Source organism: Gorilla gorilla, chromosome 20, assembly GCF_029281585.2.
Source record: "Gorilla gorilla gorilla isolate KB3781 chromosome 20, NHGRI_mGorGor1-v2.1_pri, whole genome shotgun sequence".
In the NCBI taxonomy this organism is placed as follows: Eukaryota; Metazoa; Chordata; class Mammalia; order Primates; family Hominidae; genus Gorilla; species Gorilla gorilla.
The window spans coordinates 65,792,192-65,809,863 of NC_073244.2; the positions used below are offsets into that span (position 1 = coordinate 65,792,192).

At 53.8% G+C, this 17,672-nt stretch overlaps 2 protein-coding genes across 5 annotated transcripts in view; one reads left to right on the top strand and one right to left on the bottom strand.

Annotated features, from left to right (window-relative positions):
* Positions 1–10,731, bottom strand: part of NLRP12 (NLR family pyrin domain containing 12) — a 78,746-nt gene extending 68,015 nt beyond the window's left edge. For 3 of the 4 annotated variants that reach the window (XM_063701620.1, XM_063701619.1, XM_063701617.1), the window contains exon 1: positions 9,900–10,380. The gene's annotated coding sequence lies outside the window, so the exon portion shown is untranslated. Of the gene's footprint in view, positions 1–9,899; positions 10,381–10,632 lie in introns of those variants that run through there. The other variant, XM_063701618.1, reaches the window with a different exon arrangement.
* MYADM (myeloid associated differentiation marker) lies at positions 8,909–15,864 on the top strand. Its single transcript, XM_004061382.5, has 3 exons — positions 8,909–9,046; positions 10,752–10,834; positions 14,073–15,864. The coding sequence occupies exon 3, from the start codon at positions 14,075–14,077 to the stop codon at positions 15,041–15,043; it is 969 nt and encodes a 322-aa protein (XP_004061430.1). The 5' UTR covers positions 8,909–9,046; positions 10,752–10,834; positions 14,073–14,074; the 3' UTR covers positions 15,044–15,864.
* Positions 15,865–17,672: the final 1,808 nt, after the last annotated feature.

Here is a 17,672-nt window from a genome sequence, read left to right on the forward strand (position 1 = left end):
CCAGGAGGCAGAGGTTGCAGTGAGCTGAGATCGTGCCACTACACTCCAGGCTGGGTGACAGAGCAAGACTCTGTCTAAAAAAAAAAAAAAAAAAAAAAAAGCAAAGGATACATGGAAAGGCTACGGAATCCGGCTCAGGAATGTGGCAGGAGGCCAAGAATAGACAGCAGCGAGAATGTTCCTAACATCAGATGCAGCCACACCCCGGTGGGGAAGCTACCATTACCACCACCACCACTGGGCACTGCCCTCCTGACATTGACTAGTGACACCTTTGCCCTTGCCACTGTACTTTAATTTTCTTTCTTTCTTTTTTTGAGACAGAGTCTCACCCTGTTGCCCAGGCTTCAGTGCAGTGGTGCGATCATAGCTCACTGCAGAATTGAACCCACGGGCTAAAGAGATCCTCCTACCTCAGCCTCCCAAGTAGCTGGGACCACAGGTGTACATGACCACACCCAGCTAGTCAGTGTTTTTCTAAAAAAAAAATTCATAGGGCCAGCCGAGGTGGCTCATGCCTGTAATCCCAGCACTTTGGGAGGCCGAGGCAGGCGGATCACGAGGTCAGGAGTTTGAGACCAGCCTGGCCAATATGGTGAAACCCTGTCTCTACTAAAAATACAAAAAAATTAGCTGGGCATGGTGGCCAGAGCCTGTAATCCCAGCTACTCAGGAGGCTGAGACAGGAGAATCGTTTGAACTCGGGAGGCATAGGTTGCAGTGAGCTGAGATCACACCACTATACTCCAGCCTGGGTGACAGAGCAAGACTCCATCTCAAAAAAAAAAAAAACCCAAAACCAAAAAACATAGATACTAAATTGTGTCAAATATTCTTTTAGCATATATAAGATGATCATACTGATTTTTTTTTACTTTGTTAATATGATAAAGCTCATTAATGGTTTTTGAATATTAGCCATTCTGGGCTGGGCACAGTGGCTTATGGGTGGTTTTGGGAAACTGAGGCAGGAAAATTGCTTGAGCCCGGGAGTTCAAGACCAGCCTGGGCAACATGGCAAAACCCTGTCTTTACTAAAAACATCATGCTAGGCATAGTGGTACACACCTGTATTCCCAGCTACTCAGAAGGCTGTGGAGGGAGGATCGCTTGAGGCCGGGAGGTTGAGGCTGTAGGGAGCTGTGATCACGCCACTGTGATCACGCCTCTGCACTCCAGCCTAGGAGACCCAGAGAGACTCTGTCTCAAAAAAAAAAAAGAAAAAGAAAAAGAAAAAAAAGCCATTTTGGCATTTCTGGAATAAACCCCAGTTGGTCACAATGTATTTTTTTTTACTCTACCGCTGGAGTCTGAATGCTAATACAGGCTGACACGCTCCAAAACCCAGAGCTCTATTCTGAGCCTAAGGAGTCCACACGAAATGAAGGCTGTGCTACCTGTGCCATAGCCACAAAGAGCACTTGAAACCTGGCTAGTGAGACTGAGAAACCGAATTTTAAATTTTATTATTATTATTATTATTATTATTATTATTGAGACGGAGTTTCGCTCTTGTTGCCCGGGCTGGAGTGCAATGGCGCGATCCCGGCTCACTGCAACCTCTGCCTCCCGGGTTCAAGCGATTCTCCTGCCTCAGCCTCCTGAGTAGCTGGGATTACAGGCATGCATCACCACGCCCAGGTAACTTTGTATTTTTAGTAGAGCCGTGGTTTCTCCATGTTGGTCAGGCTGGTCTCACACTCCCGACCTCAGGTGATCCGCCCGCCTCGGCCTCTCAGTGTGCTGGGATTACAGGGGTAAGGCCCCCGTCCGGTCTATTATTATTATTATTATTATTGAGACAGAGTCTCGCTCTTGTTGCCCAGGCTGGAGTGCAGTGGCGTGATCTCTGCTCACTGCAATCTCTGCCTCCTGGGTTCAAGTGATTCTCCCACCTCAGCCTCCCGAGTAGCTGGGAGTACAGGCATGAGCCACCACATCTGGTTCATTTTTGTATTTTTATTAGAGATGGGGTTTCACTGTGTTGGCCAGGCTGGTCTCAAACTCCTGACCTCAAGAGATCTGCCCGCCTCAGCCTCCCAAAGTGCTGGGATTACAGGCGTGAGCCACCGTGCCCAGCCAATAGAGTTTATTTTTAAAAGCATTTTTAGGTTCACATAAAAATTGAGCAGAAGGTACAGAGATTTCCCTGTCCCCACACATGCACAGCCTCCCCAACTACCACCATCCCCAGCTAGTGGTAGATTTGTTACAGTGGATGAACCTCCGCTGATATGACACATCATCTTCACCCAGGGTCCACGGTTTACAATCGGGGTTCACTTGGTGTGGTGGAATCTATAGGTTCATACAAATGTATAATAATCAGTATTTACCACTATGGCATCATGATACAGTTTCATTCTCCTAAAAGATCTCTTACTCTGCCTATTCATTGCAACCCCAACTCTCCTGACTTTTTTCTTGTTTTTTTTTTAAACTTTTAAAAAATGTTGCTACTACTTCCTTGGGAGACTGAGGCAGGTGGATCGCTTGAACTCAGGAGTTCAAGACCCGCCTTCGTAACTGAGTGAGAACCAGTCTCTACCAAAAAAAAAAAAAAAAATTAGCCTGGCATGGTGGCGAGCACCTGTAGTCCCCGCTACTCTGGAGGCTGAGGCAGGAGGATTGCTTGAGCCCTGGACGTCGAGGCTGCAGTGAGCCGAGATCACGCCACTGCACTACTCCAGCCTGGGCGGCAGAGTGAGACCCTGTTTCAAAAAAAAAAAAAGGAAGCAGAAATGCATTCACAGGCTTTGCTGCTAGGTGGTTATTATTTTTTGTTTGTTTGTTTGTTTGTTTTTTGAGAGAGAGTCTCAGTCACTCTGTCGCCCAGGCTGGAATGCAGTGGTGTGATCTCAGGTCACTGCAAACTCTGCCTCCCAGGTTCAAGTAGTTCTTCTGCCTCAGCCTCCTGAGTAGCTGGGATTACAGGCATGCACCACCATACCTGGCTAATTTTTGTATTTTTAGTAGAGACAGGGTTTCACCATGTTGGCCAGGCTGGTCTTGAACTCCTGGCCTCAAGTGATCCGCCCGCCTCAACCTCGCAAAGTACTGGGATAACAGGCGTGAACCACTGCACCTGGCCAATCACTACTTTGTGTGTCCAGAAAATTTTCTTCCTCCTAAAAAGAAATCTTCTACACTTGTATCATCCCCATCCCTTGAGTGTGGGAGGAACGTGTTACTTTCTTCTAACCAATACGGCATGGCAAAGGTGGTACTTATATGTTGTAGAAGATTTCTTGCTAGCTGACACACCCTAGAGTCTCTCATCACTGACTTTGAAGGAGCATGCACTGATGAGTTGATGAGGGTTTTTGTTTGTTTTTTTGTTTTTTTTTTGAGATGGAGTCTCGCTCTGTCTCCCAGCCTGGAGTGCAGTGGTGCGATCTTGGCTCACTGCAAACTCCGTCTCCCAGGTTCACGCCATTCTTCTGCCTCAGCCTCCCAAGTAGCTGGGACTACAGGTGCCCACCACCACGCCCAGCTAATTTTTTGTATTTTTAGTAGAGACGGGGTTTCACCGTGTTAGTCAGGATGGTCTCGATCTCCTGACCTCGTGATGTGCCTGTCTCAGCCTCCCAAAGTACTGGGATTACAGGTGTGAGCCACTGTGCCCGGCTGAGTTCTTTTTTTTTTTTTTGAGACAGGGTTTTACTCTGTCATCCAGGGGCTGGAGTGCAGTGGTGCGATCTCGGCTCACTCCAACCTCTGCTTCCCAGGCTCAAGTGATTCCCCAGCCTCAGTCTCCCCAGTAGCTGGGACTGCAGGTACCACCAACACCTGGCTAATTTTTGTATTTTTATAGAGATGTGGTTTTGCTATGTTGCCCAGGCTGGTCTCCTGAGCTCAAAACAATCTGCCCTCCTTAGCCTTCCAAAGTGCTGGGGTTACAGGTGTGAGCCACCGTGCCCAGCCCCTGATGAGTTCTAAAGTCACAAGGAAACAAATTCTGCAGCAAGCTGAGTGAATTTAGAAGCACGTCCTTTCCCAGTGGAGCCTCCAGATCAAAACTCAGTGCCCGGCCGGGCGTGGTGGCTCACGCCTGTAATCCCAGCACTTTGGGAAGCCAAGGTCGGCAGATCACTTGAGGTCAGGAGTTCAAGACCAGCCTGGCCAATGTGGTGAAACCCTGTCTCTACTAAAAATATGAAAATTAGCCGGGGTGGTGGCATGTACCTGTAATCCCAGCTACTCAGGAGACTGAGGCAGGAGAATCGCTTGAACCTGTGAGGCAGAGGTTGCAGTGAGCCGAAGTCGTGCTACTGCACTCCAACCTGGGCGACAAGGTGAGACTCCATCTCAAAAACAAACAAACAAACAAACAAAAAACACAAAAACAAAAAAACAAACAAACCCAAAACTCAGTCCTGGCCAATAGCTTGATTACAGCCTCACGGAGAACCTGGCTAAACTGTGCTAAGCTCCATAGAAACTGTGAGATAATAAATGCACACATATATATGCATATATATGATATGTGTGTGTGTGTATTTTAAATCCAACGAAATATTCTTTGAGTGGGAACACTGACTATCAAAAAGAGAAGAATTGTAACAGCAATAGTAAGGTTATGAGAAGAATGTCTTTAGAGATGAAAAAGAGGAAAAGAATTGACGGCTGGGCATGGTGGCTCATGCCTGTAATCCCAGCACTTTGGGAGGCCGAGGCAGGTGGATCACCTGAGGTCAGGAGTTTGAGACCAGCCTGGCTCACATAGTGAAACCCCATCTCTACTCAAAATACAAAATTAGCCGGACGTGGTGGCCCATGCCTGTAGTCCCAGCTATTCGGGAGGCTGAGGCAGGAGAATTGCTTGAACCCAGGAGGCAGAGGTTGCAGTGAGCAGAGATCGCACCACTGCACCCCAGCCTGGGTGACAGAGTGAGACTCAATCTTAAAACATAAATAAATAAATAAAAAGAAAAGAAGAATTGACCTGAGATGAAAAAAACAACTTATTTGTCGTTAGAGGACAGTCCTAGAAATGTAGCCAGGTGGCCGGACGCGGTGGCTCATGCCTGTAATCCCAGCACTTTGGGAGGCCGAGGCAGGTGGATCACCTGAGGTGGGGAGTTCGAGACCAGCCTGACCAACATGGTGAAAACCCCGCCTCTACTAAAAATACAAAAAAATTTAGCTGGGCGTGGTGGTGGGCGCCTGTAATCCCAGCTACTCGGGAGACTGAGGCAGGAGAATCGCTTGAACCTGGGAGGCAGAAGTTGCAATGAGCCAAGACCACCTCTTTGCACTCCAGCCTGGATGACAAGAGCGAGACTCTGTCTCAAAAAAAAGAAAAGAAAAAACACACACATTGGTGTCAGACGTGTTGCGAGTGGAAACCACTTCGTAATCTTTATCCCAAGTGAACTCTCCCCCTAAAACCTCTATTACAGGGAATGCTATGATGCCATGTGGTAGATCAGATGACCACTCTGTGGCTCCGGATCAGCCTCTTTCCCTGGCATCCTCAGGGCTTGCTCCATAGGTTCAGGAGCAAAGTGGCCGAGGTGGACTACACCACCTACGTCACTGATGAATGCCCACCTAGCTGGCAGTAGCAAGTGCTGATCCCCCAGTGTGGTACAGTTTCCTAGGAAGACCAAAAAGCCAAATACCTGGGCCCGTGAGGATTACACTGGAGCCCTTTCATCCTGGGCTGGGCAGTGAGTTTTTCCTCCCTCGAATAAACAACTCTGGGCTTGTTATTTGCTTTTCTTGCCCTTTGCACTTCTGCCAGCAGCAGCATCTGTGTATGCACTGAATGGCCCTATTCACCCTCATGTTAACCCGCACAGCATTGCTTCTGATCAAGGAGCTCCATATATTAGGAAGTCAGTGGGGGGCAGTCCATGTACCCCATTACCCCAAAGCAGCCAGCCTCATGGAACAGCACGGCCTGTTTGAGACTGGGTTACAGGGCCAGTTTGGAGTCATCATCTTTGGGGTCGGGGTGCTGTTACAGGACGGGTAACCACTCTGAACCAGGGGTACATGCCAGATGATCCCAGATTACAAAGACCTGTGAACTCAAGAGTGCCATTTCTTTCTTTTATTTTTCTTTTTTTTTTTTTGAGACGGAGTTTTGCTCTTGTTACCCAGGCTGAAGTGCAATGGCATGATCTCAGCTCACTGCAACCTCTGCCTCCTGGGTTCAAGCGATTCTCCTGCCTCAGCCTCCCAAGTAGCTGGGATTACAGGCACATGCCACCACGCCCGGCTAATTTTTTGTATTTTTAGTAGAGATGGGGTTTCACCATGTTGGCCAGGCTGATCTCGAACTCCTGACCTCAGGTGATCCACCCACCTCGGCCTCCCTCCCAAAGTGCTGGAATTACAGACATGAGCTGCTGCATCGGCCAAGAGTGCCATTTCTTAGGACCACATCCGATGACTCACTCTTCAAATTTTTATTTGTTTTGTTGTTATTTTTTGTTTTGAGACAGAGTTTCGCTCAGTCACCCAGGCTGGAGTGCAGTGGCAATCTTGGCTCACTGCAACCTCCACCTCCTGGGTTCAAGCCATTCTCCTGCCTCAGCCTCTGGAGTAGCTGGGATTACAGGTGGCGCCACAACGCCTGATTAATTTTTTTGTATTTTTAATAGAGACGGGGTTTCATCATGTTGGCCACGCTGGTCTTGAATTCCCGACCTCAGGTGATCTGCCTGCCTTGGCCTCCCAAAGTGCTAGGATTACAGAGGTGAGCCACCGTGACCGGCCTTCACTCTTCAAATGTTTGCTTCCTGTTCCTGCTACCCTGAACCCTGCTGTTGAGGGGTTCTAGTGTCTGCAAGGGAACCGCTGCCACCACAAGGAATAACACAGTAAGTTGTGTAAGTGGAGACCACCTCTGGGCCGTTTGGGGTACCTCGAGTGTGTCACTATGGGGTTAGGCAGTGACTAATTTAGGCAGGAAGGGGAAAGATTTGCTGCTACACTTGGGGCCAAGGAGGCCTGTGAATAGAACCTAGAGGCGTCCCAGGGGAGTCTCCAACTAACATCATGTCCCGACTCCCTATCTGTCCACAGCCCTCCCTCCTTGGACAAGGACAAGGCCTGATCTGGGTGCACTGAGACCTCCCTCCCCTATGCAGGGCCCAGAATGACAAAGAGGGTCTGTGTCCCCTTCCCTTTGCAGAAGCACATCAAGCCCGCACACAGGTTCTACCTTCCTCTACCCAACCCCCTCTCCACTCCTGCAGCCCCCCGCCTTCCTGCAGGTCCCCCTCCGGCCCCTCCCTGCTCCGTAGGGCACGTAGACCCGGATCCCCAGCTCCCGGACCCCTTCCGACTGCTCCCTTCGCCACTCGCGCGGCTTCCACTCCTGGACTCGGCCTCCACCCCTGGGCTTGGCCTCAAAGCCTCCTCAGTTGTCGGCCCTGGAAGGTGCCCAGCGGCGGCAGCGCCAGACGCGCCCCGTTAGCTCAGCGTCGCTGAGCATCCGCAGCCGCCACCAGGCCCCGCCCAGCGGCCGCAGCCAGCCAGGCCGCGCCCGGGACGACTGCAGAGCGCGGTGAGTGAACGCGGCCAGAGGGAGGGACTCAGGCGTCCCAGGTCCCCGCCCTGCCCCTCCCCGGGGGCCCGACATCCCGACCCTCAGCTCCCTCTTTTTCTTTTGGCTCCGGCAGTCCGTTTTAGGGCCGCAGAGCCGCCTTTTAAAAACACACCCTGCATCCCTTCCCTGCCCTGGGGCTTCGGGCCCACCAGCCCCTTGGATCCCTTCCCCTCTTGCAGGATCCGGGAATCCAGAGCCCCAAGCCCCAGCCCCAGCCCCATCCTCATTAAAATTCTGAGTCCCTCCCTCCATCCAGGAGTCAGGAATGTAGGCCAAAAATATCTCTGCCTTCCAGACCCAGGCGGCTAGGCTTGCAACACCTGCTCTGAAAACCCGAGTCTGAGCTTTAATGGTTCTATTATGATGATCATGATGATTTATTTTTAATAGAGCAGAGTCTCCTTATGTTGCCCAGGCTGGTCTCGAACTCCTGGGCTCAAGGGATCCTCCCTCCTCAGCCTCCCGAAATGCTGGGATTACAGGCGTGAGCCGCCGCGCCCAGGCCTGATTGTTCTTTTGAGCCAAGAATCTGGGCCTCAGCCTAGGCATCCTGTGGAGCCCAGGAATCGGGGCCCCCAACTGCTACCGCGCTAGCTCCCAGGAATTTTGCCCCCAACACACCCCACCCCTATCCACTGTGATATCTGAGACCTGCGTCCAGCCCGAGTCCCTTACCCTGCGGCTCCCGGTGCCAGTGGGTACTAGGGGAGCATTTTGCCACCCCTTCAAGTCCTTAAATACAGGAGTCTAGCCTCTGTTTCTTGGGGAGACCCAGCAGTCAGGGATCGTAGCCCAGAACCACCTAAAGCCCAGGAATACTGCTCTCAATTCTGCTCTCCCTCAGGGCTCCAAGAGACAGAGATCCTAGCCCCTCCATTGAACTGAGGGGCCTGGTCCCCCAATCCGCTGCGACCCAGGTGTCCAAGGTTTCATCCAGCAAGGAAGGGGTGGGGGCGGAACAGACCAGGAAGGAGGGGATAGGAAGGGAGCCGAAGAAAGGAGTGAGGTGAGACGGGGGCGGGGACCTGAGCTGGGGGGCTCTGCACTAAACAAACCCTAAACATGCGCGGTTTCTATGGTAACGGTCTTCCCTGGCCTACCCGGGAGACTCCTCTAGGGCTGTGTCGAGGAGGGCAGCCCCCAGGAGTCTCCACGCCGCCAGCTGTTGTGTCTTCCTGTTTTGTCACCACGGCAACGGTGACCTCAGCCCTCCACCCTGCTCACTGGGATGGGGCGGGAGCTCCACGCTACTTTTACCCTGGGGGGGCGTGGTCTGCTCTTGGTCCCGCCTCAGGGCGGGGCTGGGATAGCCCAGGCTCGGGGAAGTCCCTGTCCACCGCCCTAGCCGGAGCTGCGCCCCGCCCCGGCCCCGCCCCCGTCCCGCCCGCGCTGGCTCCCCAGCCCTCCAACCCCACCCAGCCCTCAGACCCTTCCAGCTGCCGCTGTCGTCTTTGCTTCAGCCGCAGTTGCCACTGGCTGCCTGAGGTGAGGTTGTGGGGACCCCAGAGGGCATAAGCAACAGTCTAGGGTCTTTATGGCCAGAGGGAGGAATGGGCTGGGTCTCAGAATGTCTGGGTCCCTAGAAAGACTGGGGCTGGGCCAGGATTCTTGGGGTTCTGCAGAGGAGAGGGCTGAGGACCTGGACTGTGGAGGTCATACGTCTGGAAGAGTGGGGAAGGGGACCTGGACTCCGGGGTCTGAGGGAGGAGGGGCTGGGCCTGGACTCCTGAGTCTGAGGGAGGAGGGGCTGGGTCTGCGGGAGTAGAGAGATGGGGACTCGTAGGTGCCCTAGTTGGAGGGTGGAATCTGGTACGTGGAGGTCCTTTGGGAGGGGAAGCGCTTAGGGTTAGGTGTCCTGGGTTTGGGAATGAGAATGGAAGGAATTCAGAATTACTGACCCCTCCCCATCCAAGGGACAGACAGAATCGGAACTTTGGGCTCCTGAAAGGCCGAGGGAGGGGGGTGTTAAGATCCAGCCCCGTGCTCCCAAAGTGCAGAAGGAGCTGGGAAAGGAGGAGAAGACAGGGCTGCGTCCCGCACCTCTGGGTGCCGAGAGCCGAGGCTGGGGTTCCGGGGCCCGATTCTCAGCGTAAGCGATGGGTGTGGCGTCTGGAGTGGACGAGGGAGGACACTGAGGGGCTGGGTGTGGCCCGGAGAGGGTGGTGCGCTGCGAGGAATCCCGGAGGGGTGTTTCCTCATCCTCCAGGGTCTGGCTAAGCATTCCTGAGCTCTGATCTCGGGCGATGGCTGGAGGCCCTAAGGGCGGGGTGAACCCCTCCCCTCCCCTCCCCTCGGCGCGCCCCCCTCCCCTGCGCGCCCCCCTCCGCGGCTAGCCCACCTTCCGCGGGGGACAGAATGAGTGACGCCCTCGCTCGTCCTCCTCCCCTGCTTGGGACGGGGCAGTAGTCCGCCTTCTAGAGCACGGGACGCTGGGCCAGTCCCGATTTCCTTCTCCTTCGCGGGTCCTGGAGGGGCGTGGGGGCAGGCACTGTCTGGCTCCGGGTGGAGCCTCCCAGGTGCTCCCGCAAGCCCCGAATGGCGATCAGGGAGGCCGTGGGAGGCGTGGCGGGGCCTCGGGCCTGACGCCAGCACCGCGTGCAGTTTCCGGCCTGGAGCCTGAGCCCCTCAGAGGCCCGGGTCCCTGCCCACTCCGGTCTTAGAGATGCTCTTGGGGGGGCTGTCAGCCCATGTTTATAGGGATCCAGAAATGCAGGCCTCCAACCCTAAGACCTGAGAGTCGGGGTCCCCACCCCCCGGAAATCCGGGAGAGGGCGGGCAGCCCCGGAGGCGGGCGGGGGTCCGGGCACCGCCTCCTGGTCCCTGACACATTCCAGATGCCTGGGCCGACTCGAAGCCCTTATAAGGCGCAGAGACACCGGCTCTGGCTGGGCCGCCCGCCTCCGCAGCCGCCGCCCAGGGTTCTCCCGCCACTGCCGCCCGCACCCCCGCCCCCGCGGGGTTAAGATCACACACGCGCCCACGCCGGCCCGCGGGGCGTGCACTTTCGCTGGGTTCCGTCCGCCGCAGCCCAAACAGTTAACTGAATGGGGAGGGGAGGGGGCAGGGCTTACCCGGGGTCACCGCCAGGGCCCTGCTGGGTTCCACGCCACGTTCCTGTCTCCGCAGGGCGTTAGATCCCTGGAGGGAGGAGCCTGTCCAAACGGACGCTAACGGCCTACCTCCCCCTCAGGTGCTTACAGCCTGTTCCAAGTGTGGCTTAATCCGTCTCCACCACCAGATCTTTCTCCGTGGGCTCCTCTGCTAAGACCGCTGGTGAGTAGGCAGCGGGCCTGGACTCCTGGGTCCGAGGGAGGAGGGGCCGGGGGCCTGGACTCCTGGGTCCGAGGGAGGAGGGGCCGGGGGGCCTGGGCTCCTGGGTCCGAGGGAGGAGAGGCCGGGGGGCCTGGGCTCCTGGGTCCGAGGGAGGAGGGGCCGGGGGGCCTGGACTCGTGGGTCTGAAGGAGGAAGGATTAGGTCCTGGGCTCCTAGATCCTGGGAGAAGGACCAGGAAGCTTGGGCTCCAAGGAATAGGGTCCCAGACACTGAGGTATCTGAGGAAGAAGCGAGTCCAGGCCCTGGCTCCTTTGTCTCAGGGAGCTGCTGTCCTGCGACTGCGGCGAAGAGGTTAAGGCCTGTGCTACTGCCCTGCAAAGTGCCTGAAGCTGAAAGGAGGAAGTTACTTTCCTGTGGCTAGGAGAGGCCTTGGGTTTAGTCCTGTGGCTGCGTTGAGACAGTTCACAGCCTAAGGAAAGAACTGGGCACCTGGTTTCTAAGAGGACGGGCACTTGATTCCTGGGGGCCATTAGGACAAGGAGGTGAAAGCTGTAGGTTTTGCAAGGACTAAAGAAGCAAATTGGTTTTCTGGAGTCTGGGGCATCTGGGATCCTTCAGGCTAAGGGTCCAGGGCCAGAGGTCTGACCCCTTATAACAGGACTGTGATGGCCAGGCACAGTGGCTCACGCCTGTAATCCCAGCACTTTGGGAGGCCAAGGCGGGCGGATCACTTGAGGTCAGGAGTTTGAGACCAGCCTGGCCAACATGGCGAAACCCCATCTCTACTAAAAATACAAAAATTAGCCGAGCGTGGTGGCACATGCCTGTAATCCCAGCTACTCAGGAGGCTGAGGCAGGAGAATCGCTTGAATCCGGGAGGCGGAGGTTGCCGTGAGTCAAGATCACACCATTGCACTGCAGCCTGGGTGACAGAGCGGCTCCATGTAAAAAAACCAACAACCAAAAAACAGGATTGTGAGGCCTAGAGAGAGTTCAGTGGAAGGGCCTGGGGTTCCTACTGGACAGTTGGAAATCTGGGGAGCTGAGTTTCCCAGAAGCTGGGGGACCAGCTGGCTGGGTTTTGGGGAGAGAAGGTGGAGGTAGATGGACTCAGTATGCAGGAGTGTGGAGGGGGAGGCTGAAGCTAGCTTTTACTCCAGTCCTAAATCTCAGGTGGGAGTTAGACTGAGAGTGAAGGTTGCTAATCTCCAAGGTGGGGGGTAGGGAGAGGAGGAGGCCGCTGAGTTTAGGCTCCTTGTCAGAAGGGAGGGGAGATCTCTTGGTTTTCCACGGCTGGGATCTCTATGAGAAGACATCCTTCATCAGGAGGTCGGAGCTCTTATTAGATGTGGGTCCCTGAGAGTGGAAGCCCGGGGAGGTTGGGCCGTTTAGAGGCTGCAAATATCTAGGTCACTGTTCGATGGAAGAAGGAAGTTTGCTCACAGGGTCTGGGGTGCAGAGCTCTGAATACTGAAAGAAAAGGAAGTTGAGAGATGGGGTTTTCAGAGCCTGTGGAAGACAAGCGTTTTGTCCTGACACTTGGGTTGTGGCAGGAGGCAGAAGGAGGACGTTTTATTTTTATTTATTTTATTTATTTTTATTATTTTATTTTATTTTTTGAGATGGAGTTTCACTCATGTCACCCGGGCTGGAGTGCAGTGGCGCAATCTCGGCTCACTGCAACCTCCACCTCTAGGGTTCAAGCGATTCTCCTGCCTCAGCCTCCCAAGTAGCTGCGATTACAAGTGCCCACCACCACACCCAGCTGATTTTTGTATTTTTAGTAGAGACGGGGTTTCACCATGTTGGCCAGGCTGGTCTTGAACTTCTGACCTCAAGTGATCTGCCAGCCTCGGCCTCCCAAAGTGCTGGGATTACAGGCATGAGCCACTGTGCCCAGATTATTTTATTTTTTTTGAGGCGGAGTGTGGCTCTGTGGCTCAGGCTGGAGTGCAGTGGTGCTATCTCGGCTCACTGCAACCTCTGCCTCCCGGGTTCAAGTGATTTTCCTGCCTCAGTCTCCCGAGTAGCTGGGATTGCAGGTGCATGCCACCACGCCCAGATAATTTTTGTATTTTTGGTAGAGACCGAGTGTTGCCATGTTGGCCAGGCTGGTCTCCAACTCCTGACCTCAAGTGATCCACCCACCTTGGCCTCCGAAGTGCTGGGATTACAAGCGTGAGCCACCACACCCGGCCTATTTGTAATTAAAAAAAAAAATTTTTTTTGAGTCAGGGTCTCACTGTGTCTCCCAGGCTGGAGTGCACTGGTGCATCACAGCTCACTGCAGCCTTGACCCCACAGGCTCAAGCAATCCTCCCACCTCAGCATCCCGAGTAGCTGGGACCACACTCACACACCACCACACCCAGCTCATTAAAAAAATTTTTTTTTGGTAAATGAGGTCTCCCTAGGTTGCCCAGGCTGGTCTCCAACTCCTGGGCTCAAGCAATCCTCGTGCCTCAGCCTCTTGGAATGCTGGGATTACAGGCATCAGCCACACCTGTGCCTGGCCAGAGGGGTGGTGCTGTAGAGTACAGAGTGCTAAATGGCTGAGCTACTGAGTCCCTGGGGGAGGGAGGGAAAGAGGGAAGCACGGTATCTGGAGTGGGAAGCAAACAGTGTAGTTGTACAGTAGTTAGGTCTTGAAAGAGAGAAGAATCTCTTGAGAAGGAGGAAAATAGGGGCCTAGACTCCTGGGTTCTGATACGGGTAGGGGGGGAGTGAGCCTTGAACAGGAGGGGACAGGCTCATCCCTGTATGCCCAGGACTGTCCCCATTTGAAAACCCAAGGCTGGGCCCGGTGGCTCACGCCTATAATCCCAGCACTTTGGGAGGCCGAGGCCAGTGGATCATGAGGTCAGGAGATCGAGACCATCCTGGCTAACACGGTGAAACCCCGTCTCTACTAAAAATACAAAAAAATTAGCCGGGCGTGGTGACACATGCCTGTAATCTCAGCTACTCGGGAGGCTGAGGCAGGAGAATCACTTGAACCTGAGTAGCAGAGGTTGTAGTGAGCTGAGACTGTGCCAATGCACTCCAGCCTGGGCCACAGAGCAAGACTCTGTCTCAAAAAAAAAAAAAGAAAAGAAAAAAAGAAAACCGAAAGCCCCACATCTTGGGAACTCCCTAACTAGAGCTCATATTAATTTGTCCCTGGGGTAGGCAATGGCTAAGGGACCTGGATTCTTATGTTTGTGACTGTATAAGGACACTGTCTTTCCCCTTTCTGTAGCCATGCCAGTGACGGTAACCCGCACCACCATCACAACCACCACGACGTCATCTTCGGGCCTGGGGTCCCCCATGATCGTGGGGTCCCCTCGGGCCCTGACACAGCCCCTGGGTCTCCTTCGCCTGCTGCAGCTGGTGTCTACCTGCGTGGCCTTCTCGCTGGTGGCTAGTGTGGGCGCCTGGACGGGGTCTATGGGCAACTGGTCCATGTTCACCTGGTGCTTCTGCTTCTCCGTAACCCTGATCATCCTCATCGTGGAGCTGTGCGGGCTCCAGGCCCGCTTCCCCCTGTCTTGGCGCAACTTCCCCATCACCTTCGCCTGCTACGCGGCCCTCTTCTGCCTCTCGGCCTCCATCATCTACCCCACCACCTATGTCCAGTTCCTGTCCCACGGCCGTTCGCGGGACCACGCCATCGCCGCCACCTTCTTCTCCTGCATCGCATGTGTGGCTTACGCCACCGAAGTGGCCTGGACCCGGGCCCGGCCCGGCGAGATCACTGGCTATATGGCCACCGTACCCGGGCTGCTGAAGGTGCTGGAGACCTTCGTGGCCTGCATCATCTTCGCATTCATCAGCGACCCTAACCTGTACCAGCACCAGCCGGCCCTGGAGTGGTGCGTGGCGGTGTACGCCATCTGCTTCATCCTAGCGGCCATTGCCATCCTGCTGAACCTGGGGGAGTGCACCAACGTGCTACCCATCCCCTTCCCCAGCTTCCTGTCGGGGCTGGCCTTGCTGTCTGTCCTCCTCTATGCCACTGCCCTTGTTCTCTGGCCCCTCTACCAGTTCGATGAGAAGTATGGAGGCCAGCCTCGGCGCTCGAGAGATGTAAGCTGCAGCCGCAGCCACGCCTACTACGTGTGTGCCTGGGACCGCCGACTGGCTGTGGCCATCCTGACGGCCATCAACCTACTGGCGTATGTGGCTGACCTGGTGCACTCTGCCCACCTGGTTTTTGTCAAGGTCTAAGACTCCCAAGAGGCTCCCGTTCCCTCTCCAACCTCTTTGTTCTTCTTGCCCGAGTTTTCTTTATGGAGTACTTCTTTCCTCCGCCTTTCCTCTGTTTTCCTCTTGCTGTCTCCCCTCCCTCCCACCTTTTTCTTTCCTTCCCAATTCCTTGCACTCTAAGCAGTTCTTGGATGCATCTTCTTCCTTCCCTTTCCTCTTGCTGTTTCCTTCCTGTGTTGTTTTGTTGCCCACATCCTGTTTTCACCCCTGAGCTGTTTCTCTTTTTCTTTTCTTTTTTTTTTTTTTTAAGACGGAGTCTCACTCTGTGGCCTAGGCTGGAGTGCAGTGGTTCGATCTCGACTCACTGCAACCGCCGCCTCCTGGGTTCAAGCGATTCTCCTGCCCCAGCCTCCCAAGTAGCTGGGAGGACAGGTGTGAGCTGCCGTACCCAGCCTGTTTCTCTTTTTCCACTTTTCTTTTTTCTCATCTCTTTTCTGGGTTACCTGTTGGCTTTCTTATCTGCCTGTTTTGCAAACACCTTCTCCTGTGTCCTTCGGAGCCCTGAGACTTCTTTCTCTCCCTGCCTCCACCCACCTCCAAAGGTGCTGAGCTCACATCCACACCCCTTGCAGCCGTCCATGCCACAGCCCCCCAAGGGGCCCCATTGCCAAAGCATGCCTGCCCACCCTCACTGTGCCTTAGTCAGTGTGTACGTGTGTGTGTGTGTGTGTGTGTGTGTTTGGGGGGTGGGGGGTGGGTAGCTGGGGATTGGGCCCCCTTTCTCCCAGTGGAGGAAGGTGTGCAGTGTACTTCCCCTTTAAATTAAAAAACATATATATATATATATTTGGAGGTCAGTAATTTCCAATGGGCGGGAGGCTTTAAGCACAGACCCTGGGTCCCTAGGCCCCGCCTGGCACTCAGCCTTGCCAGAGATTGGCTCCAGAATTTTTGCCAGGCTTACAGAACACCTACTGCCTAGAGGCCATCTTAAAGGAAGCAGGGGCTGGATGCCTTTCATCCCAACTATTCTCTGTGGTATCAAAAAAAAAAAAAAAAAAAAAGGAGTCAGGGCCAGGCGTGGTGGCTCACGCCTGTAATCCCAGCACTTTGGGAGATCAAGGCAGGCAATCATCTGAGGTCAGGAGTTCAAGACCAGCCTGGCCAACATGGTGAAAGCATGTCTCTATTAAAAATACAAAAATTAGCCGGGCGTGGTGGCGGGCGCCTGTAATCCCAGCTACTTGGGGGGACTGAGACAGGAGAATCCCTTCAACCTGGGAGGTGGAGGTTGCAGTAAGTCAAGATGGCACCACTGTGCTCCAGCCTGGGCAACAGAGCGAGACTCCAGCTCAAAAAAAGAATCGGACGAAGAACCACAGGATGTTGAAGACAACTGTCTGAAGTATTTGTGAGGGACAGTGATGTGGCCCTCTGTGTTAAAAATAACGTGTCCTGCTTTGGCAGAGAGAAGAAAATGGCCACTGCCCGCTTTCAAGGCAAGAACCTTTTTTGTTTTGTTTTGTTTTTCTTTCTTTTTCCTGGCCATGAGGACAAAAATTACTGAGTGGCCCTTAAAGAGGGAAGTTTCTTTTCAGCTGTTCTCTTTTGCCCGTAGGTGGGAGGGTGGGGATTGCTGCATCCTAGCTAGAGGAATGGCTTTGCTTGAATGTGTAGTGCACACGCACGGGTGTTTCTGTGTGCTAGTTGCTTCTTGCTGCTGCTTCCTGCTTGTCTGGGACTCACATACATAACGTGATATATATATATATATATATAAATGTAAAAATATGTATTTTATTTTTTTTTAATTCCCTGGAGCTTCTGGTTCCTATCAGTTCCTGTTGTTAATCGTAGAACCGTTGTCCCTCCCCCCATTCCCATATCCATCATGTTCTTTTTCTTTTAAATATCAATATAAAGATAAAAGAAGGACTTGTGCTTTCTTAATGAGGAGGGCGGCCGAGCACGGCGGGCGGATCACTTGAGGTCAGGAGTTTGAGACCAGCCTGGCCAACATGGTGAAACCCCGTCTCTACAAAAAAAAAAAAAAAAAAAAAAAGAAAAAGAAAAGTGGGGGAGGACTCTCGGAGAGGGGCAACGGCCAGATTCTTGGGTCTAGTGGGAGAATGGGGTTGGTGCCAAGACAACCTTGGCCTCATCAGAAGATACTAGCTGAATCTAGGTCTTCTAAATGACTTCCTCAGACGAGGAGGGCTGGGTGGGAGAGAAACGAACTAGACTTCTCCCTCCCTGGAGTCTGTCCCCTGAGCACCTCACAAATACAACGTCCTAATTTGAGTGAAGGAGCTTTCCTCCCCAGTCACCTCGTCCTCCCAGGTTCCCCATTTCAGTAATAGCCTCTCAGAGCTGAGAACCCAAGTACATGGTGGTACCTTCCCCCCTCTACTCAGTCAGTCCCTCATCAAACACTGTCTATTCTTCCTCCTAAATACCATTTCTACCGCCCTCTTCTCCAGGTTCCTGGTCCAGCTCAAGTTCCATTTTGTTTCACCTGAGCTATTGCCCCAGCCTCCTCCTCCTCCATCCCACCCTGGCTCCAGAGGGATTCTGTCATCATGCAGATCTGATCCTGCCCTTCCCTGCTGAAGTCCTTCCATAGCCCATTGCCTATAGGCACTATCAAAGC

Coding starts and splice junctions, on each gene's coding strand:
- MYADM (XM_004061382.5), top strand. CDS start 14,075: ATGCCAGTGACGGTAACCCGCACCACCATCACAACCACCACGACGTCA.